Consider the following 23028-nt stretch of genomic DNA (forward strand, 5'->3'; position numbering starts at 1 on the left):
ACCATGGATCTGTTAAACGACAGAAGATCTGTGATGAGAGCATACACTTGTAAAGATCAAAACCTCTGGACTGGGGAGAGACAAAACTGATCTCGCGAGTCGAGTACTCGGGGTGAGGAACTGCAGAGCCTCTTTACCGGGGCCAAGATCTGGTTGAAGTGGGTTAGTGTGTTGCACTTCTCAAGAAGATCAAGGAAGCGATCCCAGCTGCACAGAAGCCATAACTAGCAAAAGAAAGCAAAGGATGTAGAATATACAGATTGTGAAATCCAGCTGCGGCTGCATAACCAGAATGCTCACGGATTTCAGAGCACAGATTTGTATTTCTATATTGATACTTTTGATTGCCACAAAAGGTGGACGATCATCCTTGCACATAACAACCCACCACGACGACCATGAACAGAAGATCTTCCAACTTCACTGCCATATAATATATACTCCAAAGAAAAAAAAACGTTTTACACAATGAGCGGTTGTTTGCCTTCAAGCTCGGAGATTACAATAAGCAAATCTGTCTTCTCCAGGAAAAGAGGTTCCGTCTTGTTTCTTGGATTTATAACCTAACATAATGTGGAGGAAGTTAACATGGCATCCAAATTAGTGACAGTGAAACTGTGTGGGTAGGCAGTACAAATAAACTACCTGCTTGTTTCCTTTCACATAACCTATTGCAACTTCTCGGCGTAGGATTGCTCTTTCAGATAGCTCCAAGAAAGATGGCGTCTCACCCTCCTTCATGTAGAAGCTTATATCCTGTTGGCGAGGTATAATGTGTTTCAGACACTATTTACTTGAACAACACACTGGTAATGGCCTGGCCAGTCTCCGACCACATTCATTCATAATGAAGTTTGATCCAGGCCCATTATGAACAAATGTTCCAGTCGCAGAATTTGGCAAATACAATGAAACTCCTGAGATTAGAATGAATGAAACCAATTGAGACTGGAATTAAAGAAGATAAGAAAATACCTTCAGATATATCTCATCTCCTTCAGCATTAAGGATGTCTTTCCAAACCTCATTCAGCTCAGCGCTTTCTGTCACTGCCATCCAGAAGGCAGGGTGTGCTTTATTTAGTTTATAAACAGTAGGGATGGTGTCTGCAAACATAACCAAAAGTGACGAAACTTTAAAAGAAAAAAAAGGGATACCTTGAGCAGTTACAAGGCTCATCACTTCCTCAGCACCAATAAATGAAAGGGATGGTCTTATTCTTGAAATCTATACAGAAGATGAAATGATTCATAAAATTGTTATTCCTTATTCTTTGGGTAGCTAATGAAGTTAGAGAATTACTTGTTTCCCAAGTCTTGTATCAACAATTTCAGCAACTAGGTTTTCCACCTGAAAGAAAGAAGAGTGAGAATTCAAGTTATGAAGTGGAATTTGAAAAGCAAACAAATGCAGTAAAACAAAATTTAATTCGATATGAAAGAAGAATAATACAAATGGAGAAAAGGGAGCACATGGATGATCTATGCTTTCTCAGATTCTCATTTTGTCTGGAAGTGGAGCAGGAACCGAAATCAACCAGTAAATTTCTTATTGATGTAAAGTTTACAAGAAGGCCAAAATCTACAGCAATTTTCTGATATGGCTCCTATGAACCAATATAGATAATTCGAGGAAATAAAAAGATAAATGTTATAAAGATTTGCAACTGAAATTCTCTCACAAGTTGCTCCACAATATTTATCAATGCTTAACCTGTGCTGCATGGTGTAGAACCAAATGTTTTCAAAGAACCAAAATAACAAATAAATGATCTCAAGAACTAATTGAGTGCTGTTTTTTAAAACAGAAATAGATATAAGAGTGCCGGTGTATGGAGACAATTTGTAACACAAATCTTATGCAGTAGGTAATTAATCAGATGTTGCGTGCTATAAAAAGTCCAGAAGAGCAAATTTGTTAAATGCACTGGCACAAATAACTGGAATTCTTCAATAGTGAACAAGCAAACCTTTATCCCATGTTTTTTGCAAATAATTTCAGCAAGAAGAAGGGAATAAGTTGTTTGTTTATCTGCTTGGGATGGATCTGTGAAGAAGATATGTCAATTGAGTATATACTTTGAAAATGGGCATTAATATAGAAATTACCTCCAGCAAGCCATTCTTTGTCAGATATCACAACAATTGATAGAGGGACATCACCCCCCTTCAACGAAGAATTCCTAATATTTAATATAGCTTCCTTCAGTGTTTCATAATACATGGGATTGCCCATCTATGCATAACATCATCACAAACCAACAGCCTGTTAGAGCAAGACAAACATGCAGACAAACACACTAATACAGTACACGATATGCTTAAATATGTATATATAGAGAGATACCCTGTGAGAAACTTTGACATTCTTTAATTGGCTTTGGAGCACAGGGTTCACTATACTGTTCCTTTCACTGATGGAAGCTTCTGACAATATTTCCTACAAAATTCAGTATGCATTTTCCATGACTAAAAATTCATTTCAAATATTTATTCACTAATTCCCAGATATATTAGATTTGAAAATGATATGAAAAGAATCTTTTGGAAGTTAACCAACATTATTCTAGTTTATTTAGGTAAGTGCTCAATAAACGAACAGAAATAGCATGGTCAAATGCAAGGAATTGGGTCAACAGCTTTTTAGATAACCTTGTACAATATTCGTGTAAATGTTTCTCAAGTGCTATGTAAAGTCATGAGAAGAAAATGCTTTCTTATCTTCTCTAAAGTTTATATAGTCATGTGAAAATAACACTTGCATTAATTTCCAAGAATTTGGAACAGACCAATGTACTACCAGGTCCAAGGTAATAATCATATTCTCGAATCATATCAGCAACTCTTGGTCGCCATCCAATCATGAATATGCACTCTTGTGGTCCAAGATGCCAATCACTAGTCTGCACAAAGTTTGGAACTTGTCAAAAGCAATGAATGATCTTCTAAAATACTGTTGTAAAGCCATTTGACTACCGTCATACCTTGGAACTTGATTTTGAAGGGCGTTTTACTATATTTTCGAGCCTTGATTTCCTAATCTTGGTGTCAAAGCAAACTTCAGTTTCTGAGCATTCTAGATTTTGATAATTTGAAGTATGCTGCAAATTTGATGCATCCGGGAGCAACATTTGTGGCATTTTTTTCCCATAAACAGGAGCTATAAGAAGCAGCTATGATTGAAATAAAAGTTAGGAGACAAAAAAGCATAGCAAACAAGGAAACTGTTTGTGAATCGTGTTATGATAAACGTCTAGGAATGTTACCAACTGAAAAACACCTACTACATTTGTAATTAACAAAATACTTATTTAAAAAGCATAACAATGGTTGGTTTATTATCATGACTGACTGCCCTGCCAATTTTGATCCATTATTCTAGCTAGAAGGCCTTATGTAGAAAATTTGTTTGGTCCTATGATTTAAACATTACAAATATGGATCATCTAGGTTGTGACCAGATTAATTAGAGTATATGAGAAATTGGTGGTTATGACTAACCAACAAGCATAAACTCAAAAAACTTACTCATAAGATTTGATAAATTATATTAAGAAGGTGATAGTTTCGATGAACCACTAGAAAACGTCTAAACAATCAATAGGCATCATGTAGAAACATAAAAGATCATGCCCTTCTTTGTATCAAGTATCAACTTTGTTTTATATTGACCATGTACTTAATCAGTTTCATTTATTCTTCTATCTCAATATACCTAGCAAATCTGTAAAGCCTTTCTTATTTTCTGCATGTTCCCTAGTAAGTTCCTACTGGGTAATTGAACATAAATCTTGGATCCTTGTGGGATGGGAATCATACAAAACGGGCAGTACAGCTAATGAGCATCCTTTTCTCCTGCAAGTCAAAAGTTTGTTCCCCTTGGCTTGTTCCTATAACTAAAACGCTAGTGACCCAGATGGAAAAGAACAACCTTATCTTGGTGCCAAGGCTCATGCTCTAGGGCAGTTATTAAATAAATATCATGTTAGAATAATAAGTAACTTCTATGCATGGCCTTGCTGCCTCCTAGTCGTAGGAAAACACTTCATGTACATAACACTTAGTACAATTTTTCCCTGTCTAGCAGCAAATACTAGTGTGATGAAATCTTTCCAGTGGAAGTATAAATTGGAAGAACATTATCATAGTTCTACACTTCTACTACCATCCGCCAATGGGTGAACACAAATTATTCATTTAGTCTTTATTGACATTGTTGTACGATTTATGTCTAGAGAAGCATGAATTAATATGATGTTCAGTAGTATCAAAGGATATCCATACTTTGTCTGTTTGTGTAATCACTTCATCATCATTTGGGTGAAAATATATTTTTCCAGATCTAAAGAGGCCACACACCACTGCCTGGAGAAAGTAAAAGAAAATGATTAGATAAATACTATACCTCAGAATCTACAGAAGAAAAAAGCATTTTATAAATTTTTTTAGTTCTACCTCCTGGATGGCTTGTCTTGCATACTTGTACTTGGAGTCTATTAGACATGAAAAGCTACAAAGGTTGAACACATTTTCTGTAAGCAAGGAAAACAAACATCAAGACTCCATGGAGGTAAGGAAATCCACTGTCATTACTAAAATCATAAAAAGAATTCCATTTATTTAATGAAAAGATGTTATCTTCATAATCTTATTTGGACACCCCGTCGATCAATTTTGAGGACATCAAACCCATCAACTACCAAATCCCCAAATTTTATAGTTAGAACATGCAATCAAAAAAGTTCAGGATGTATATGAATCTGGCACTTTGAGATCTACTAGCTCATTAATCCTCCGGATTTCTAGTTCAAGCATGATCATTTTCATATTGACTTACTGTAACAGGCATTAAGAATTATCAAATTGGAATCCAAAATAGGCCCAGTATGAATTAATGCACAGAATAATGGATAGATTATGAAGCTTCAAGGACAAATAGAAGTCATGTAACAATTTATGGGATAAAAAGAGAAGCAAAGCCTTTATTAGATCATGTCTCTAAAAGACATCAATTTTCATTTGTACAAAAGAAGGTTTCTTTATTGTCAATATCTGGAATTATAATACATTGTCTTTAATATTTTGTACCAGAATAACTTGGATACATTTGTAAATCACTTCAAAGACCAAAATGATTTAGCAAGAAAATGACTAGTTTCTTAATACTAAAAGCAAACATCTTACAAGCAAGAAAAATTTTTGACATGGCAAACCATCTAAATCAATCAAACAAGAGATGGTGACTGTATTAACTGTATAATGAGAAATAATCTTGCGCGCTACATGCTTGTAATCTTGTTAAACGGAAGAAATGAAAATTAAGTAGAAGGCTTAACTAGGAAGCAACTTAATGGACATGCCAATGTGGCAAATGGTTATCAACAATATTAACAGTTTAAGGATGAAAACAAGAAGAAACTTCAACATTTCAGAATATGGCATTTGCTACTACATTCTGCTAAAAAAAAACATATGTGCTATTAAAAAAACATATAAGTGAATTATAACTTATAACTATATTAAGTTCATTTAAGTAATACTTTACTTAACAAAATAAAATATATGACCATATAAATGCTTCCTAACAGAATATATGGATCAAAAATTTTCATCGTAAATATGATATTTTAGAATATTTTACGGAAGAACATCTTGCAATCAGTTTGACAAGCAGAGTTTCTAATGCATAAAAACATTTTTTTAAATTTTTATTGCACTAATAATAGCACTTCTTTCTTTAGTCAATCGCAATTATCATCATGCAGTTAGGGAAAAAATTACTTCGATAATTAAGCAAGTGTCTGTAAACTTTGAGGAGACCCTTTTGCCGAGAACACTGAACAAATAATTTGGAAGCAACCATCTCAACTGGCTGCACATTCAGGCCTGTGATTGACTTAAGAAGTTCAGATGTAGTAGAGCTGGAAGCCTACATTCAGAAAAAAAAATTGTCAAGGTCACAACTTCGAATATAAATAAATAAGCACTGACTCAAGCAAAATTCCAGATTATGGCAAGAAATGCTAGTGCAATTTTATCACAGACAATGTCAAGGTTATCATGCCCCACAACCTGAATAATCTGGCAAGGAAGGAAACTTGTTGGATCTAATCGCCATCATTTCAACATTTTATGTTTCCTATCGAAGTGGACTTTTATTAGCATATGTTGGAGCACTAACTTCTCGATGTACAGAAATTCAGAAACTAAACTAACATAAGAACTAAAAAATCAAGAGGTTGTTCTCTGTTAGCAACATAGCATTTCAATTAATTACTTTTTAAAAATAAAACTTTTCAGCTGCACAAATAATATACCTCCACTATGGTAGGGACAGATGCCACATTGGGAAGAGGCTGAAGAGCTATCAATGAGAGAAATGCATCTGTGTCAACTTCATACCTGATTATATTAACTTCAATAAGCAAATTATCAACATGTAAAGCATTAGAAAAGAACTAAGACGAAATTCCATGTAGATTAGGATGAAATCACTTGAACTACTGGCAGTGAAATAGTCCACATAACAATCAGCATTGTTAAAGTCTAATATGCTACTGGTGTGTTAACATAGAGTATTCTCAAAAAATGTAACTGAAAGAAATCTTTGTGAACATCTATAGATGCAATAATATTTTTGAGCATAAATTCAGATGCTGCAATGTATCCCCTGAAATGCATGCCCATGATGCTTGAAAAATGTTGCAATCGCGTACCCGGACAAGCTCAACACACCTAAGTCAATTTTTTTATATTGGATTCTTATTACGGTGTATGTCACTCACACATGGACAAGAACATGAGACTCATCACTTGTGATCACTTGTGCAACAATACACTAACCAATCAGATAAGACACATAAGTCAATTTTATGAGCATCATTTTCCATCTCATAACTAAGTCAGTTTTACGAGAACCAGAATATGCACCGTTTTTTATCTCATAAGACCTCTTAGGTCTTTCATAGGATAATCAACAACTATTTGTGCTGTATTTCTGATTTCTTAGTATTATTCCAGTATGCAAGCCATCATATGAAAAAAGGGTTCTGCATTTTGTTTATTGCATATTAGTTGCATCTGGCCAATATATCATTGACAAATTTTACATGAATCTTACTTAGAATTGCAAAGTTCTCAAAAGTCAAAACAATTATAACAGACTATGAGTTGTTAGTGAGCACAATTCTTGATCCTAGTTATGGATTCCCCTTATCATTGTGGCATAGAAAACAAGACTATGAAAACAGCAAGCATCAGAATATCACAAAAAGATCAAGCATTCTTGATGTCAAAATTAAATGAAAATTTCTAGCTATGTCATTTATAGGAAAACATATTACAGTTTCCAACAACATTGTTTGATTTGACTATTTTGAGTTTACACTGACTTCCGTAAGAGATCCATATGACAACTCGCAACTTCATATGCAATTGCCACACCAAATTGCCAGCAACTGTTGAGTAACAAAATGTTATTCAACAAAAACTGTTAATTCAAAACAGTTTGTGTAAAACCAAAACAAAATGTTAGTATATGCAAGCAACTTTTTGTGTAAAATCCAACTTGAAGATTCAAGCCAAGTGGTGTCCTATACCAGTAATCGCAAGGAAAGATTCTTGCCATAACCCGTAACACAACTATGGTCCATTTAGCTATCAGGGAATACATACTTCAATGTCCCTAGACTCACAACACAATTGCCGCTGTCTTTGATCTCCTCTCATAAAACCAGCAACTACAGTTTACTAGACCTCACCACATGTAATGCACATCTTACTTTAAAATTGCACCAGAACTCATAAATAAGTCACCCTTGGAGAAAATACTGCATGGAGTCATGGACTACATGAAATCCACTTTTAAGTCAGTGGAAACAAAATGCTTTCTATCCAGTCAATCAACAAAGTAAAAGATGAACCATCAGGGTTGACTCTGGCTATGACATGGACATACCCGTGTCTTATGTTATATGGTGGTATGAATATCACCTTAACTATGCATTGATAATTCCAAAGCAAAACAATTTTCATCCATTTATCATTAATTGGTGGCTGGTGCTACTTCCAACTTACCAACAATGCATTAATTACTCAACCTATTTCTTCTTGTAGCATAAAAATAAATGTCTTAGACAAATTGGTAAGATGACTTAAATACTTCTGATTACAATAATTTTTTCATTGAAAAGCCTGATAATTTTGAATAAGTAGAATTATAAGTTATACTAACCGATCATTCTTCGTTGGCAAAATAATCAAGGAACGTGCCTTGTCTACTGCTGCTCTTTCAAAAGATTTTGTCAAGCTTAGACTGCAACTGCAATGACAACATTTTCTAAAAACATTACAATAAAGGAAATATATTATGAAGAAGCTAATGACTTTAATGAAATAAAGTTTACAGGATAACATTCAGCATCATTGTCAATATATCTGGTTTTATAAGGTAAACAGAGTAATTATCAACCATTTCACATGCCTGTAGTGTTATCATGGTTTGCAATACCGTACCGTACCACTCGGCATGAGCGGTACATACCGATCCGATAGAAGACCGGTATGAGCAGTACATCAGTACATCTTAGTGTACCATATGTTGATACGTTCAGTACAGCTCGGTATGTACCGTACCAATAGCTGATCGGTATATTGGTACGATACAATATTCAGAACCTTAAGTGTTATAATCCAAACATAATCCTCCTAGGCTTCTACATAGTGTTGTTTGGTAACAAACTAACAATGGTATCAGAAGCCAAAAAAATGATATAAACTTCCTAATAATGCAGAGATCTAAAGCATACATTGGTAATTTTAAAATAAATTATCACTTTTAGAGGTAATTCACATGGATCTTCATCCTATATTCATCTGATATGGATCAGCAATTTTACCTTTCTTACAATGAACTGAAACAAACCTAGTGTGGAACTGAAGATATGGTACCTCTCTATTATGCAAGAGGTGTGTATAAGACTAAGTAAAAATATGATGGACAGATTGAGCATCCCAGTACTGCTCTGATGCTGAATGCAAGAATGCATTATGAGACTACTGCTCCAGAAGTTTGCTCAACTGCATTTTCAAAATTTTTGCAAAGCTGCTGGCATAATAGTTGATGAAAATATTGCAAAAGCTCATCAGCTCAGAATGCTGTAAACAAAGGAAGATCAATCACGAGATAATTTATGGGCAGTGCATGAGATTATCTGCTTCAGTCACACAAATGCAATTCAGATGTTGGTCATCAAATTAGACTTTGAAAAGGCATCTCACACAGTTAGAGTTTCATACAAAAGCAAAAACTTTTCAGAATCGTGTTATTACTTTCCTTCCATTGCTTAGTTTCTAAATCATCCAATTAGCCAACTATAATACTTCTATTCAAGGCACCATTGTCGCATGTATCATGCCCACATTAACCAACAACTGATATCGTACAAAAGTTCAACATAACATCATCTTCCTGCTGATTATGTTGTCAAAGAAAGGGAAAAAAATCAATTTATAAAAAATTTAAATTGTCTGTTTCTCAGGCACCCAATAAGATGAGAGAAGGTTACATCAATGAGAGAAGTGGAGGAGAAATGAGCACCATGGAAGATAGTGGTAGAAAGATAAGATGAAGAAAGAAATTGGGTTGGATTTTGATAGATATTTTGAACGGGCATGGTTCAGTTCACATCCTTGGACAATATAACCAGTGACGAATGCAAAAGAAAGGAAGGCTTCAATGGTTTTTAATTGACCACCAAAGTAAAGAAGTTTCACTGCTGCTCAGGTTTCTGTACTGACGAGAAGTATGCATGGGCCACAGCAGTTAGGCACTCAAATATCTTTTTTCTTATTTCCAGCAACAGGTATAATATCAATTGGTTGCATGGTCATGGTTCACTGGTTTGGCACTCATTGCTCTTTTTTGTTTCCAGTAAGTGGTATGACATGAACTGGTTGCATGGTACATTTTGCACGAAATGCATCAACATACATAGACACACAATACCAATATTGACAGAAAATATCTTTATTCTTGCAACTTGCAAGTACTTCAATCTTGAAGGAACCCCTTATGTACTATATGATATGAACACTTGCCAACACATTAGACCAAGATTCGAAGTAGTGATGGCGTGAAAGAGAGAACATTAAGTAACACTGATAAGATATGATGACCAAACTCCAAAGAGTTATTGGGTGGTAACAAGACAAATCTGCATTTGAGGATCCATTATGTTTCGCCATAAAGGTTGGTTACTGTTAAATAGAATACGCATGTAGATGTCAAATTTATTTGACATCAATTTTAAGCAAAGATTTAACATATGCTCTCATTAAACCAAAACGAGAGTACAAAGCAGCAGTTGCATACATATAAGAAGTGATTAATCAGGAGAAAGAAAAGGACATGCAAGTAAAGAATCATCTTTGATTTCTAATGAAGCTGAAGTTTTATAATATTTGCTAAACATATCATCGAAAATTCAGTAGCAATATTGCACCTTTTAGTCAGGAGATCAATATGGTCCAAATCTTTGGTGATGCTATCACCGAGTTTTTCTATCTGCTTCCTTGGAAGGTCAGACAACAGAAGAATTCTTTGCTTCCTGCAGATATGTAATGTGTTCAATATGGTGTTAGGACTTAGGAGTAATGTCCCAACTCCCAAGGACACATCTCTAAGATGAAGTACATTGACAGGCAAATAATATTACCTCACTGTGGCTGTACCTAAGTGAATGGCTGACTCATGAAATTTATTAAGCTGCTTTAGTATAAAAGTCAGATGACTGTTTACTCCACAGATAATAATATGATCCTTTTCCATAACTTGCAACTGTGCTCCTTCTCTAATCTTTTGCATGTTGTTCTGCCAGCATATATTGGTGCAGGAATATGTTCTTAGCTTGAAATGGTATATCTTACACTTTGCATTTTTAAAAAATAAATGGAAAATTCTAAAGAAAAACTTACTCGAAACTGTTCAGTCATTGTACTTAATAATCGGGAATAGAATAATATTCCCCAAATAGTAAGGACAAGACCAAGAATACGTTCAACACGAGTTTTTTGCTGCCAAACAACATAACAGCCTAAATTTTAGACCATCATCATTTACCACCATGTTACAAAAAAAAAGGGTAAATGTATGAGTTATGATAACTTGTGGATAAAACATAAAACATCCAAAGAATATCAGTTTGTTGCTATGATACTTGATCATACTCTTAAATGAGTAGAAGATGTACAAAGGCATGCCCAAGCTTCCCAAAAACAATCTTCCAAAGACTGATCCTTGTTCCTAAATAAGCAGATCACAAATAGTTATACAGAGATGTCTAGGATAGCAACTGAAGCAGGTACTGATAAATCAACAACTGATAAAGGCATAAAGCTGATCTCAATGAACATCTAAGCAAGCAGAACACTAGCTTGTCAAGAAAAAAAATATATAGAATTCAAAAACTGACATTATCTTAGATGCAAATTTAACAACCATAAGTACAGGAGATGCAGTTTAGAATGAAGAAAAGTATTTATAGACAACTTTGAAATATAAAAAATTTATTTAAAAATTTAAAGTCAATGACAGGCTGAATGGTTCAGGGCATGTCTTTAGTGGGATCAACAATAGGTAATTTAAGTTTGAGATCAAGTCACACTGAGTGATTGGGCTTTCCCATTTTCTGCAGTTTTAAAAATGAACTTTTAGCCATTTATTTTAGCAGTCATCAATGAAGTGTGGTTAAAGGAACAAGATACTGACATGACATGTTACAGCTTAGGACTATGTAGTTATGACAAGAAAATAAAATAAAGAACACAGATATCATAATAAAAAATAAGTTAAATTAAAAATTATACATGACAAAGTTGAACAAGTAATGCTCTGGCAGTGCATAACTATAAATCATGAAAGAAAATATTTATAGCAATAAAACATGTCTAGAATGTAGAAAAGAGATTAAGAACTCAATGATAAACAATTATCATCAAAATTCATAATCTGATGCTTTAAACTCAATGACATAAAACCATAATCTAACATGTATTTTTTTAATAGTTACCTAAAAAGTAAAACATCTCAAGGAAGTTTTTAAGATGTATCCAAGAAAATATCTTACAACCATTATACCTAACAAGTATCCCATAAGTATATGGCAACTTGGCAAGCAATTTAAAGTAACCATATATTCTAGGTTATTATTTTATGATATTTCCAGACCCCTGTTTTAAGTTATTTCAGTGACAGGAGTCAGTTTAGGTATAGCATAATTCAAGAATTTAGATCTCGTTCCATTACTGATCTCAATACTGAAACCTCTACGGCACTGGTATATTGCATATCGAGACTTATATCAATGTGTACCACCTGAATTACTCGAAAAACCAATAGAAAATTAATACCAATCAATACTGGACTAGTGAGATAACAGATATGCACCATCTAGTATCACTAAAATGTAATGAAACATTATATCGACTGGTGTTGGACCTTATGATCTGCTACAAGTCCGTGGTCAGATAGGTAAACAAACAGGTGATTCATAGTCCACACCTACTATACCAACCGGTATTTGAAACCATGGTTTGGTTAAGAAAGTGATTCTATCATTATTTGAGTTTAGCCAGTTACTGCAGTCCCTTTGAGATCTTGGGCTTCCATGATTCCTAAAATAGAAAAAAAAAATCTTTTTGCTTGTTTCAGATTCTTATATAGTTGGGATTAGGAGATGGAGAATTACAAATATCGGGTAACACAACTTTTCTTAATTGATTAGATATGGTTGGTCAAAGGCCTAGGTGTCTCCTCTCTAACTGGGTCTTCTTGCTCTAATCTGTTAACTTTCTTTTCTCTTCTAATTCTCTTTCTATCGTACACTCATCCACTATCATTTTGGTCTATAAAATATAACTGATTAGGAGTTGTGGCAATCATGATTTTCTATAAAATATAGTTGTCCATCACAGATTTAATATTATATCGTAAACTTGGTCCTAACTCACAAACTAATTCCAAACCTCCAACTTTCTCTATCACTTATACTTCATAAGTTCATATGATCTATATTCTTGTTCACTTCTGTAATAACAGTAACAAATTCCACAGTCTCACACCACAAGCCTATTGTTAGCCTCTCATTGATCCTTCTTCCAATCCATTCCCATGTATTTAATAGATCAAAAACAAGGTCCGATACAAAAACTTATGACCTACCTAAAGAAAATAGAAAGAGCTATGGACCATGGTGCACAACCGGCAAACTGAACAAGCCACACTTCAATCATACTGACAAAACTAATGCAAATCCTACAAGTTCCTCGAATTGTACAACTTGAAGTAATGCTTCCAGACTAAATGAAAAGGAGAATGGGATGGGAAATCAAATAAAAAAGGAAGATCCCATACTAAAACTATAGTGGAGCAAAATCACAAATGCAGCCAATCGTCAATCCTCCAGAACACATGAGCACTGATCCAGAGTACAGGAATTCAACTGGTAGTGCTTCATTTGTTGATAATAGACATTGACAGAAGAAAGATCCTTAGGACAAGAACACAATAAAATTAACTGGTGTAGGACAATTTTAAGTTCTGGGTTAAGCTAATTTAAGTCAGGGTTGCGTCATCCAGTCAAGGTTCGGTCTTTTATTTTTCCTATAGTTTTTGGATGTATTTTCATTATCATGTGGTTGTTTTTAAAGTCCTATCTGAATCACATTGATATTAAGACATCCAACTTCAGGTATCATATGGCTTAAGTAAAGTTATTTAGCCGTTTGACTTTGAGTATTGAGAGTTCAAAAGGTCTCTTTACATGTGAATTTTTATGGGCTTCCAAATTTTCTAAAACAGGAAGTCATGTCCCTTGAGTATTTTTTGTATTTGAGCATCCTATTTTATTAGGACTTAAGAGTAGGAAAAAAATATTAATAATGAGCTTTACAAATGTATTAGTAATTTAATTTTATAAATATGTAAATGAAGGGTCTTGGCCTATACCCTCTAGAATCGGAGTACTTTCTCAATAAATCCATGTTATCTCTGGATTCTCATATAATCCTTTTTCTTTCATATACTCGGTTACTCTCATTCAAAGAGCAATGTTATTCAAGTTGCGATGCAACTATTCAGATAAATGCTGAGGCAAATTGTCTTCCATCAATATGGAGTAGTTGGTCAATATTATTTTTTTTCCAAAAGATAACACATTTCATTTTTCTACTGTTGGGGCCACCGATGTAATGATTTCAAAAAAGGATAATCTTGGCTGATATAGGAGGGAGGCCACTGAAGAATTTGATCGATACAAATGGCCAAAATCTGCAAGTATCTTATTGAGTTTCAGACCTTCAAGTTGTTGAGGAATTTATAATCACAAAATGATTCCTACTACAAAAATTGAGAACAAACAAAATCAAGTTTACATAGCACACAAAATGCAATAAATTGGTTTACAATGGAGTCATCTTTTTACAATCTGCAGGACACAACTTCAGCTTTCCAATAAACATATGTTAGTGAACCAACAGACCTTCAGTATGGTCCAACAATCAAGCCATGAAACTAAATGGAATATTACACTTGCATGAGTTCTGGAATGAGTACATGCAACAGAAAACATATTCTACTCTTGACATATATTTGCTCTATGTAGAAGAAAGACAACATAAATATCAAGGCAATAAGAGACAATAAAGCAACAGAACATCTAGGGTAAGATGACAAGGACCAGATGAAAATATATACGATAACCTGAATTTGTAGAATAGGATGCCTCCAATCATAACGAATGAGAAACATGCCACGAGTAATACCACAAAAAACCTACAATTACAAGTAATATGAGTAGCAGATAAGAGAAAATGGTTCTAGATTTAACTCGTTAGTAAAAGTTTTATAAAGTCCACTACTTCAACAAGAAAAACCTAGTGTAGATGATTCATCGTGTAAATTTGTAACATGCTGGAAAGTGGTATATATAATTTCACTTTTATTAATACATAGTTGAATAAAAAAAAGCTCCTAGTGGCAACAAGGATCATCATGTCATTTTGGCATGTACCAGCCTGAATCAAGATGCACCACACCAGATGTATCAAGGCATGTCATTTCAAATCGTGTAAGAGTGCTGACATATGATTAGGCCAAGTTTTATATTGTGTTTTTAGGTTGCAAAAACAAATTAGTGTTCTTAGGCACAAGGGTGTTTTGACCAGCATACAGGGAACCACATTATGCCAGAAATGCATTGCCCCCATGCCACAAAAAAGTAGCAATTCTTGTTTGGCAATATAGTAAAGATGATTTAGAGCTCCCTTAGTGGCACTTAATAGTATAGAATTAAAGTATACTTGCTAGTCAATAGCAAAAAAGTATGAAAAGGACAATTCAGAAGTTAATGGTAACTTGCTAGTAGAAATATCCTGCTACTAGACTTACATGCCAATATTTCGTTCAAGCTGGATGTTGAATAAATAATAAAGTCGAGCAATACTCCATTTAAGTTCTTGGAATGATGGAAAAGATACGTTTAACTGAAGAGGAATGGGTTTGTTTATAGAGCTAGAGTTGGACAAACAAGCAAAAGGCAAGGTACTGCCACTCCATGGTAATGTACAAATTGTCCTCAATACTAAATGAATAGTATTTGACCATGCCAATCTGGACAAAAAGTAGAATGATACGCAGCGTAAAAGTACTTTAACTTGAAAAACCTGCAAAATGTTTAGACAAACAAGCTTAGAAAATAGAACAGATGGAACTACAATTAGGAATTGTAACATGCTTTTGGTACAAACTTGTTTCACAATTACTATCCAAAGTAAATACATACAGAACTAAAAATCATAAAATGCTTCTGATATAAATTTGTTCCATAATCATAATGTACATGTTTGATTGTGAAATTTACACACCGCACATCAAGTGTTTAGAAGTGGTTTGATAGCATTAAGATATTCTGAGTTTCTGACTATGAATAATATCCATGATTCTTGACAAAAAGATTTCTTCCACTGTTCTGAAAAAAAAAACTTATTCTCATCAGAGAATCATTTCTGAGAATTATTCGTAGATTAAAAGTACAAATTGTTGTACAAACGAAGATATTAGATTTAAATGGCTCACAACATAACAATAACAAAAACAATTTGATGCACAAACAAAGATATTAAAGACTAATGACGTGAAGCTTAACAATAAAGTTCTTTTAGTAGGGCCAACATCTGTCAGTCATGAGTCATCAACTCATCAACAAATGAAAAGCCGCTTATTATTAAAAACTGGCTATTATCATTGTCAATAAACTCTTCAAGTCCTTTAAGTTCATCTTATATCAAGTTACTGCAAAATTTTAGTCTAATTAATAAAATATTATTATTGTCTGAGACTCCGAGATATTGTTTCCCCTTCTCTTGTCCACATATTGGAAGTTTTGTTATCGTAAGACAAGCAACCACTACTCCATTGCCAAATTGTAGGAAAAAGTGAACAAACTTATATCGGTGAAGATCTACGCAGTTCAAGATACTATCACCGAGAGAACTTCAAGTTCCCGACTTTTCTAGGGCTTCATATAGTTGGTTACCATCACATTCAGTCTTACAGTATGAAAACCACCTAATACAAGGTATTCAAGACCACAAAGAACTCAGATACATATCACATAAAGGTAAAAGAAAAGAAAGAACAAACAGAAAATTAAGCCTAAATGTTGCCAGGATTCCCTTGTATGATGAGGATAATGATGAAGCATATGATGAGGATTTGCAGTAAACAGTCCCACTGAATAGCCAGTTAAAGCTTCAGTCTAATCTTCTCCTTTAATCACGTAATTATGAATTGTTCTCACAGTCACCAAGTAGCAGATATTGAAATTTGAAAGTATGAGATTACTATTTCACATCACCAATGAAACAAGCCAAATTCTTCAGTACACCATTGACTCAATATATGGGTTCTAGTAGTGGCATCATTGAATAAGGGAATATAATAAGCACCTGCATAGCTTACTGAAAATTGAAATAAGCATAAAATTGCCATCACAATCATCCAGCAACAAAATTATTGAACCAAAGCAAAATGCACACATATCAGGAGGCAAAAGTAGGTGTGATTAAGTAAGCATTACAATATAGTTTTTATCAAAGATGATATTCTTGCTAGTGTTATTTGCAGAGTTGGTGATGAGTGATCTAAAACGCAAGATGTGCAAACTGAGAGTCCGTATGTTATCCAATCTTGTTGCTGACTTGGCCATTGTTTTTCCTGGGAGAAAAAGAAACAGGGAGTTTTAGTACCAAAAAATGAACACAAATTAGTTTCATCAACTGTCACTATATTTTAATTTTGGATGTTTAAGTAAATAACAAGAACATCCTCCATATATGGAGTCAGTTTAATATAAACTGTTTGTGTTCTTTATATCCATCCAAGAAGCCATAAATATGAAAGATCAAATGCATTAACACGAAAACATATTCAACCTTTGCATTAACACATGGATGAGATTGTGTATAAGCTCATTTTCTCAACATATAAACCTCTCATTAACACCAAGGAGAAAAGATATATATTAGAGTCTTCATCATTGAACATCTGAATGAATTTTAAGATTGCTCTCAACACAATCTCAACCTATTAAAAGCTAGTAGTAAGATTCTAACTTCTAAGGCAAGCCAATTAAGCAAGCAAGTGTTTTCCATGAAAGCTAGGTCATTCTGCATGCAGGAAGAATTAAATTTCTTGTTGTACTTTTAAGGCCAAACATTAAAGAAGAGCAATAATTCTGGGAACTCGATAATCCGCAGTTCTCTGATAGGCCTAACAGCTTAAACTGTTCATATGTCATGACAGAAAAAAGTAGGTTTTGCATTTAACCATGCATGTTTCCTATTTACAGTTTAAAATCACGAGTTGGCACAAACATAATTAGGAATGAAAAAAATAACTTTTGCACTTAACCATGCATGTTTAGTATATACAGTTTGTAAAGCACAAATTCTTAAAGACAAACGCCTATATATAAAACATCATTATGAACAGAGCCTCCAATTTTTTGACAGATCTAAGGGATATTAAGATAACACTATTCTAGAAAGACACAAAATATGACACTTTTTTAGAAACACAGAATATAAGGCATTTTTGCTTGTTATAATAGCCCATCTGCATAAATCTCAAATGTGTACCTGGTAGAAATAGACATGATGTGGAAGATAAATCACAGAACTATGTTGACATCAATGATGTATGAGCGGAATACACTATGTTTAATAGAAAGGTGAACATGAAAAATAACAAAGTACAGGGTAAATGGAGCACAATAATGTAAATAGGATTTGGTCCAAAAGAAGAAAGAAACTGATGGACCATATAAGTTGAGAATTACAATTTCCTACCATGCTTAATATTTAAGGTTACTGGATCACAATAAGACATATATCTTCTTCCAATAACTTTTACAAACATATTAGCTATATAAAGCCATACTATAAGTATATATTCACGTTTTGTCATGAACATCAGTGTCAGCATGGGCACATCTAATTGTTAAAGCAAATATGTTTCCATGTAACATCTTTCATAAATGTGAAAATGGCATGATCAAGTATAATTATCAAATGGATGTTTCCATCCTTTTTTAAAATATTGAAGATAATTAACAAGACTAGAAGAAATCCTATATAACAAGGTCACAATGTTCTCAGTGAGTAAAAGATATGGAGCACACCTGAAGAGTACTTTTGTAAATAGCTGGCACATGTCACTGAGGATTGTGTGCAATGACATTGAAAATGGAGAGAATTCCTGTTAGTGAGACTGCATTTTATTAGAGTTACACAACAAGCAACAAGAATATTCCATAAAAGAAAGGAGACTGGTAGTCTTGTACTGCATCTACTGACTATCTAACCTAATTATTAAAATACATCAGCTTAAAGAACAAAAAGATTTTACTGTATATATAAACTTATGATTTGATCAAATAAAATAATCGATAGGTGTCAGCGGCTCCTAGTAGAGGAACAGATAGTCCTAATCTTAAGTATTGAAGCAATGGTGAATCACCAATGGCAAGTGAGAAAAGAAGATCAGAATTCTCTACCCAAATTGCTTTTGATAGTCAGTCAATGACTAGGCACATAAGATTAGACGATACACTCAAGCTACTACATCAAGCAAAAAAGAAGCAGAACTGTATGCCATTTTTAATAACTTTTTTTCCTCAAACTACCATGGCCTCAAATGCAGCCTAGACTTTGGAGACAGAGTATGGTCACAGATGCAGCTTAGACTTTAGAATCAAAGATAACTTCTCTGATTATGATGATAACAAGAGACTATTATTCCCAATTAATATCAGTTTGTCTATTCCTTGCTGAAGTTTAACTCTATTGAGGCTGATGTCAATGAACAATCAAAAGGAATGGCATCTATCCTTAAATTGATGACCAAGTTTTCTTTTTTCTATCTTTCTCTCATCCAATCCCATCATCTATATTGACTCATCTTGCCTTACAAGTGCATCAGAGATTCTTGCAACCATGTCCAAATCACACAGACAATTTTCCACATTTAAACTTCTAATTTGTAATATTACAAGTTCCAACTTTCCACATGTACAATCCTAAGTTATGATAAATTTTACAGTGAGACCAGACAATTGTTCTGGCAAAGTCAATAGTTACTACCTAATATAGACTCTCACCAAGTATCACGGACTACGCTTTTCAATGGTTTTGAACACGGACTATCTTTTCGCCAACAGCACAATAAGACACAACTGATGACAAGGGTCACATGCTGACCAATACAAGCCAATCACATTGAGAGAATGTTGACCAATACAAGCCAAGCACAATAAGTCATATTTTTACAAAAGCTCTAGTTGACTTGGTTGGGAAGGGTCTTCTAAGTCTTAAGAAACATCTAGGATCATCGGCCTCTAACAAATGTCTTGCAGTGGTCAGTGACATAAGAAGGCCTCCTGCTACAGCCATTAAGCTGTTATAACTCTCTCACCGACTTTTCTCAAACAATCATGATCTTAATCTACTTATCAATTTTCTCACGCATTTAAGCTTGTCAAGCTATTTTTATCAGTTTTTCCTTGTGATTTATTTTTGTCATAAGAAGCATTCAGTTGGCTTCTTCCAAAACATTATCATACCAACAAATAAGGTTGTAGGTCAAGCTATGAGTTCTAAATTCTGCACAATAGTGGAAATTACACCATTAAATCTAGACTAAATCAGTTAGTTGTTGATCCTCCTCACCTTAGTGTTTCTCTGTCATGATCAACTTTTCCTAGTTCGAAAGAAAGACGCACTGCCTCAATATCATTAGTGAGATATTAGTTAAAAGCTTTAACATAAATGTTATGGAAAAAAACATGAGATTTCTCTGTGCAACCATAACTTGCAACAAGAAGTTAATTAATATTGTCTTTAGATGATAATACATGTGACTGAGTGCGGACACCCATCTGAAATAGCATTATGCATAAAGAAATAGAACTTTTGTAAAGACTGCTCAAAGATACAATTACCATCCACCAATTAGATCCAGTCAATATAAACCACGTGCCCACAACAGTATTCAAATAACTAATTATCCAATATAGGACAGTATTAACTAAGGGCCGAACTTTTAAGAGCAACAGAAAAAAGCAATCCATGGGTGCAAGTAACCATCACACTCAACAGAAAAAAAAAAAAACTTTCCAATATTAACGTCCATCCCAATGACTTCATTGACTCCTTCACATTTATTCCTAATCATTCTTATCAACCCACAAAGAATTTGGAATTGGTAGAAAGAAACAAACAGTTGACAGAAACCTTCATCAGTGATCAAATCAGCATAGCTTTAGATTCAAGAAACCGATCGTTCTCTTTCGTAGCAACTCACGAAGATCAGGAAACTAAACTAACCGTTAACCTAGTGAAGGAACAAAACACATAGATACAACTGACCACCGCATCAAAAATCCATCGCAAAACCCCAAACCGAATAAAGATTCTCCAAAAGATTCTAGAAAAGCATAAAAACACGACTTCAGATTGGAGAGACCGGTCGCATCCTATCTTGACAAGACATAAGATCAAAGAGAAAATCTTTCCGCGAGAAGAATGAAGCAGTCGTCGACCAAGCGAAGGAACGGAATACACGGACATCGTTGGCCGCCGCCCCAACCATCAAAATCCATTTCCAGAGAAAGATCCTCGACAAGTCTTAGGAAGAGCAAGAAGATCGTAACCTGCAACGACGAATAGCGCAGGTCGGGAGGGTTCGGGGAAGAGGGCGAAGGGATGGCCATGAGCACGTCACGGGCCACCGCAGCTGAGACCCCATCTCCTTCTGCCTTCACTTCCCTAGTCTACGGTCTGATTCAGTGAAGAGGATTTGCTCTAGAAGGGAACGGAACAGAATGGCCTCTCACTCCCTGTCGGTCTCTCGTATAACTTACAGCAGATGGGAGCGATGGGATGCCCCGTTGGCTCATTGACATATATTGCCGGTGGCAAGTAATATATATATATATATATATATATATATATATATATATATATATATATATATATATATACGCCCCTATTTGGTCATTTTTGCACCCCTCTCTCTCCCCTCACTTTTCATATACGCCCCTATTTTCTGTAATCCCGAAAATACCCTTCCTCGCCGGTGCTCCCCGCCTTCGCCCCGCCCGTCGCCTCCGTCCCTGCTAACCCGCTCATCGTCGTGATGTCCGCCCTTCCCTGTCGCGGCCCTCACCTCCGCGTGCACGATTCCTTCTCTGTCGTGCGATGGCGCCTTCCCTTTGCATCTCCCTCGCGACGCCCACTATTGCCCCTTTTGTCGTTGCCGACAAAAAAAGGCAACCCGTACCTACGCCTCCGCCGCCCAATGAAGCAGAGGAAGGGAGGGGGTTGGCCTACGACAGTGCTGACGACAACCTCGAGAACGATCGACATAAGAAGTCGTCAGCTCACCTGGGCGAAGCAGGAATGGAGATCAATGGCGGCGAACCGATTGAGGAGGCGTCGGCCCCGCCGTAGGTCACCCCCCTCCCTTCCTCTGCTTCGTGGGGCGGCGGAGACGCAGACATTGGGCTGCATTTCTGTAGCCGGTGGCACAAGGGGCAGCGGCGAGCGTCGCGAGAGACTCGCAGTGGGATGGGAAAGGGCGGATCTCGCGGCGACGAGCGGAGCAGCAGGGGCGGGCGGCGACGAGGAAGGGAACGAAGGATCTTTTGAGGATTAGGGATAATAGGGGCCTGCGTGAGAAAAAATCGAAAACAGGGGCGCTATTTCAGCTTTTCTCGAATCCTATAAAACTATGTCGAGACAATTCACGATAATATCCTTTTTAGTATGGAAGTCAATATAATTCAGAGAATTAGAATGGGGAGAATATTAGATAATGTTTAATCCACTCAACTATGTGACATTAGGGTGTGGATTATTGACTCTATGGTATTTAGATATTGATCACGTGTCATTAAGGTGTTATTCTTATTTGATAGAGTTGATATTGTAATGTATTTTCAGTTTATTAATATTTTAATTATATATCCAATTCGACCTGAAATTAAAAGAAGACAATAAGTCAAGTTTGACATGAGAATTAATTGTATTAGATTTAGTACTTCAGCGTTAACCTGAAATCAGGCTCGAACCTTCTCGTTGCTTGCCACCTACTCCCACTCTACTCGTACTTGAATCGTTCATTTGTCTTGATCAATGATATGGAGTACCCATCACCCTCCACGTACACAGATTGTATTAAACTAGTACACCTTCCACTGCATGGAATGCTGCTGCTCGATTAAGCGCAGGCGCGTGCGTGCACACGAGAGAGAGAGAGAGCGAGACCACGAGTTAGAGTGAGTCGGCAATTAAACAACGAGCACACTCTAAGACGTACTCCGGTTTCCACCAGATGTTGGATTGGGCTTTTTTGGTGGGCCCGCCATCTCACGGTTTTAGCATTCTGAAGGAGGTGGCAGAGAAGGAGTGTAGG

The 23028-nt window shown here is 35.3% G+C and overlaps 1 protein-coding gene across 5 annotated transcripts; it reads right to left on the reverse strand.

Annotated features, from left to right (window-relative positions):
* Positions 1-284: 284 nt before the first annotated feature.
* On the reverse strand, positions 285-22294 carry LOC135583339 (putative ion channel POLLUX-like 2). Of its 5 annotated transcripts, XM_065185975.1 has the most exons (24): positions 21999-22294; positions 18737-18813; positions 17135-17271; positions 15445-15719; positions 14758-14829; positions 11226-11301; positions 10974-11072; positions 10715-10869; positions 10502-10606; positions 8233-8319; positions 6317-6401; positions 5781-5928; positions 4455-4531; positions 4284-4364; positions 2984-3172; positions 2789-2902; positions 2347-2439; positions 2109-2235; positions 1970-2046; positions 1303-1350; positions 1158-1227; positions 976-1049; positions 646-756; positions 285-563 (listed from the first exon to the last, which is right to left on the reverse strand). In XM_065185975.1, exons 1-24 carry the CDS (start codon positions 22112-22114, stop codon positions 462-464), a joined length of 2595 nt encoding a protein of 864 aa, XP_065042047.1. In that variant the 5' UTR covers positions 22115-22294; the 3' UTR covers positions 285-461. The 5 variants fall into 5 exon arrangements, 4 of the variants coding, with proteins under 4 accessions (XP_065042047.1, XP_065042048.1, XP_065042049.1 ...); XM_065185976.1 differs by lacking the exons at positions 2789-2902; positions 2984-3172; XR_010513948.1 differs by lacking the exons at positions 285-563; positions 646-756; positions 1970-2046 and having other exon boundaries at positions 979-1049.
* Positions 22295-23028: the final 734 nt, after the last annotated feature.

This window comes from Musa acuminata, chromosome BXJ1-6 (assembly GCF_036884655.1).
Source record: "Musa acuminata AAA Group cultivar baxijiao chromosome BXJ1-6, Cavendish_Baxijiao_AAA, whole genome shotgun sequence".
Classification (NCBI taxonomy): Eukaryota; Viridiplantae; Streptophyta; class Magnoliopsida; order Zingiberales; family Musaceae; genus Musa; species Musa acuminata.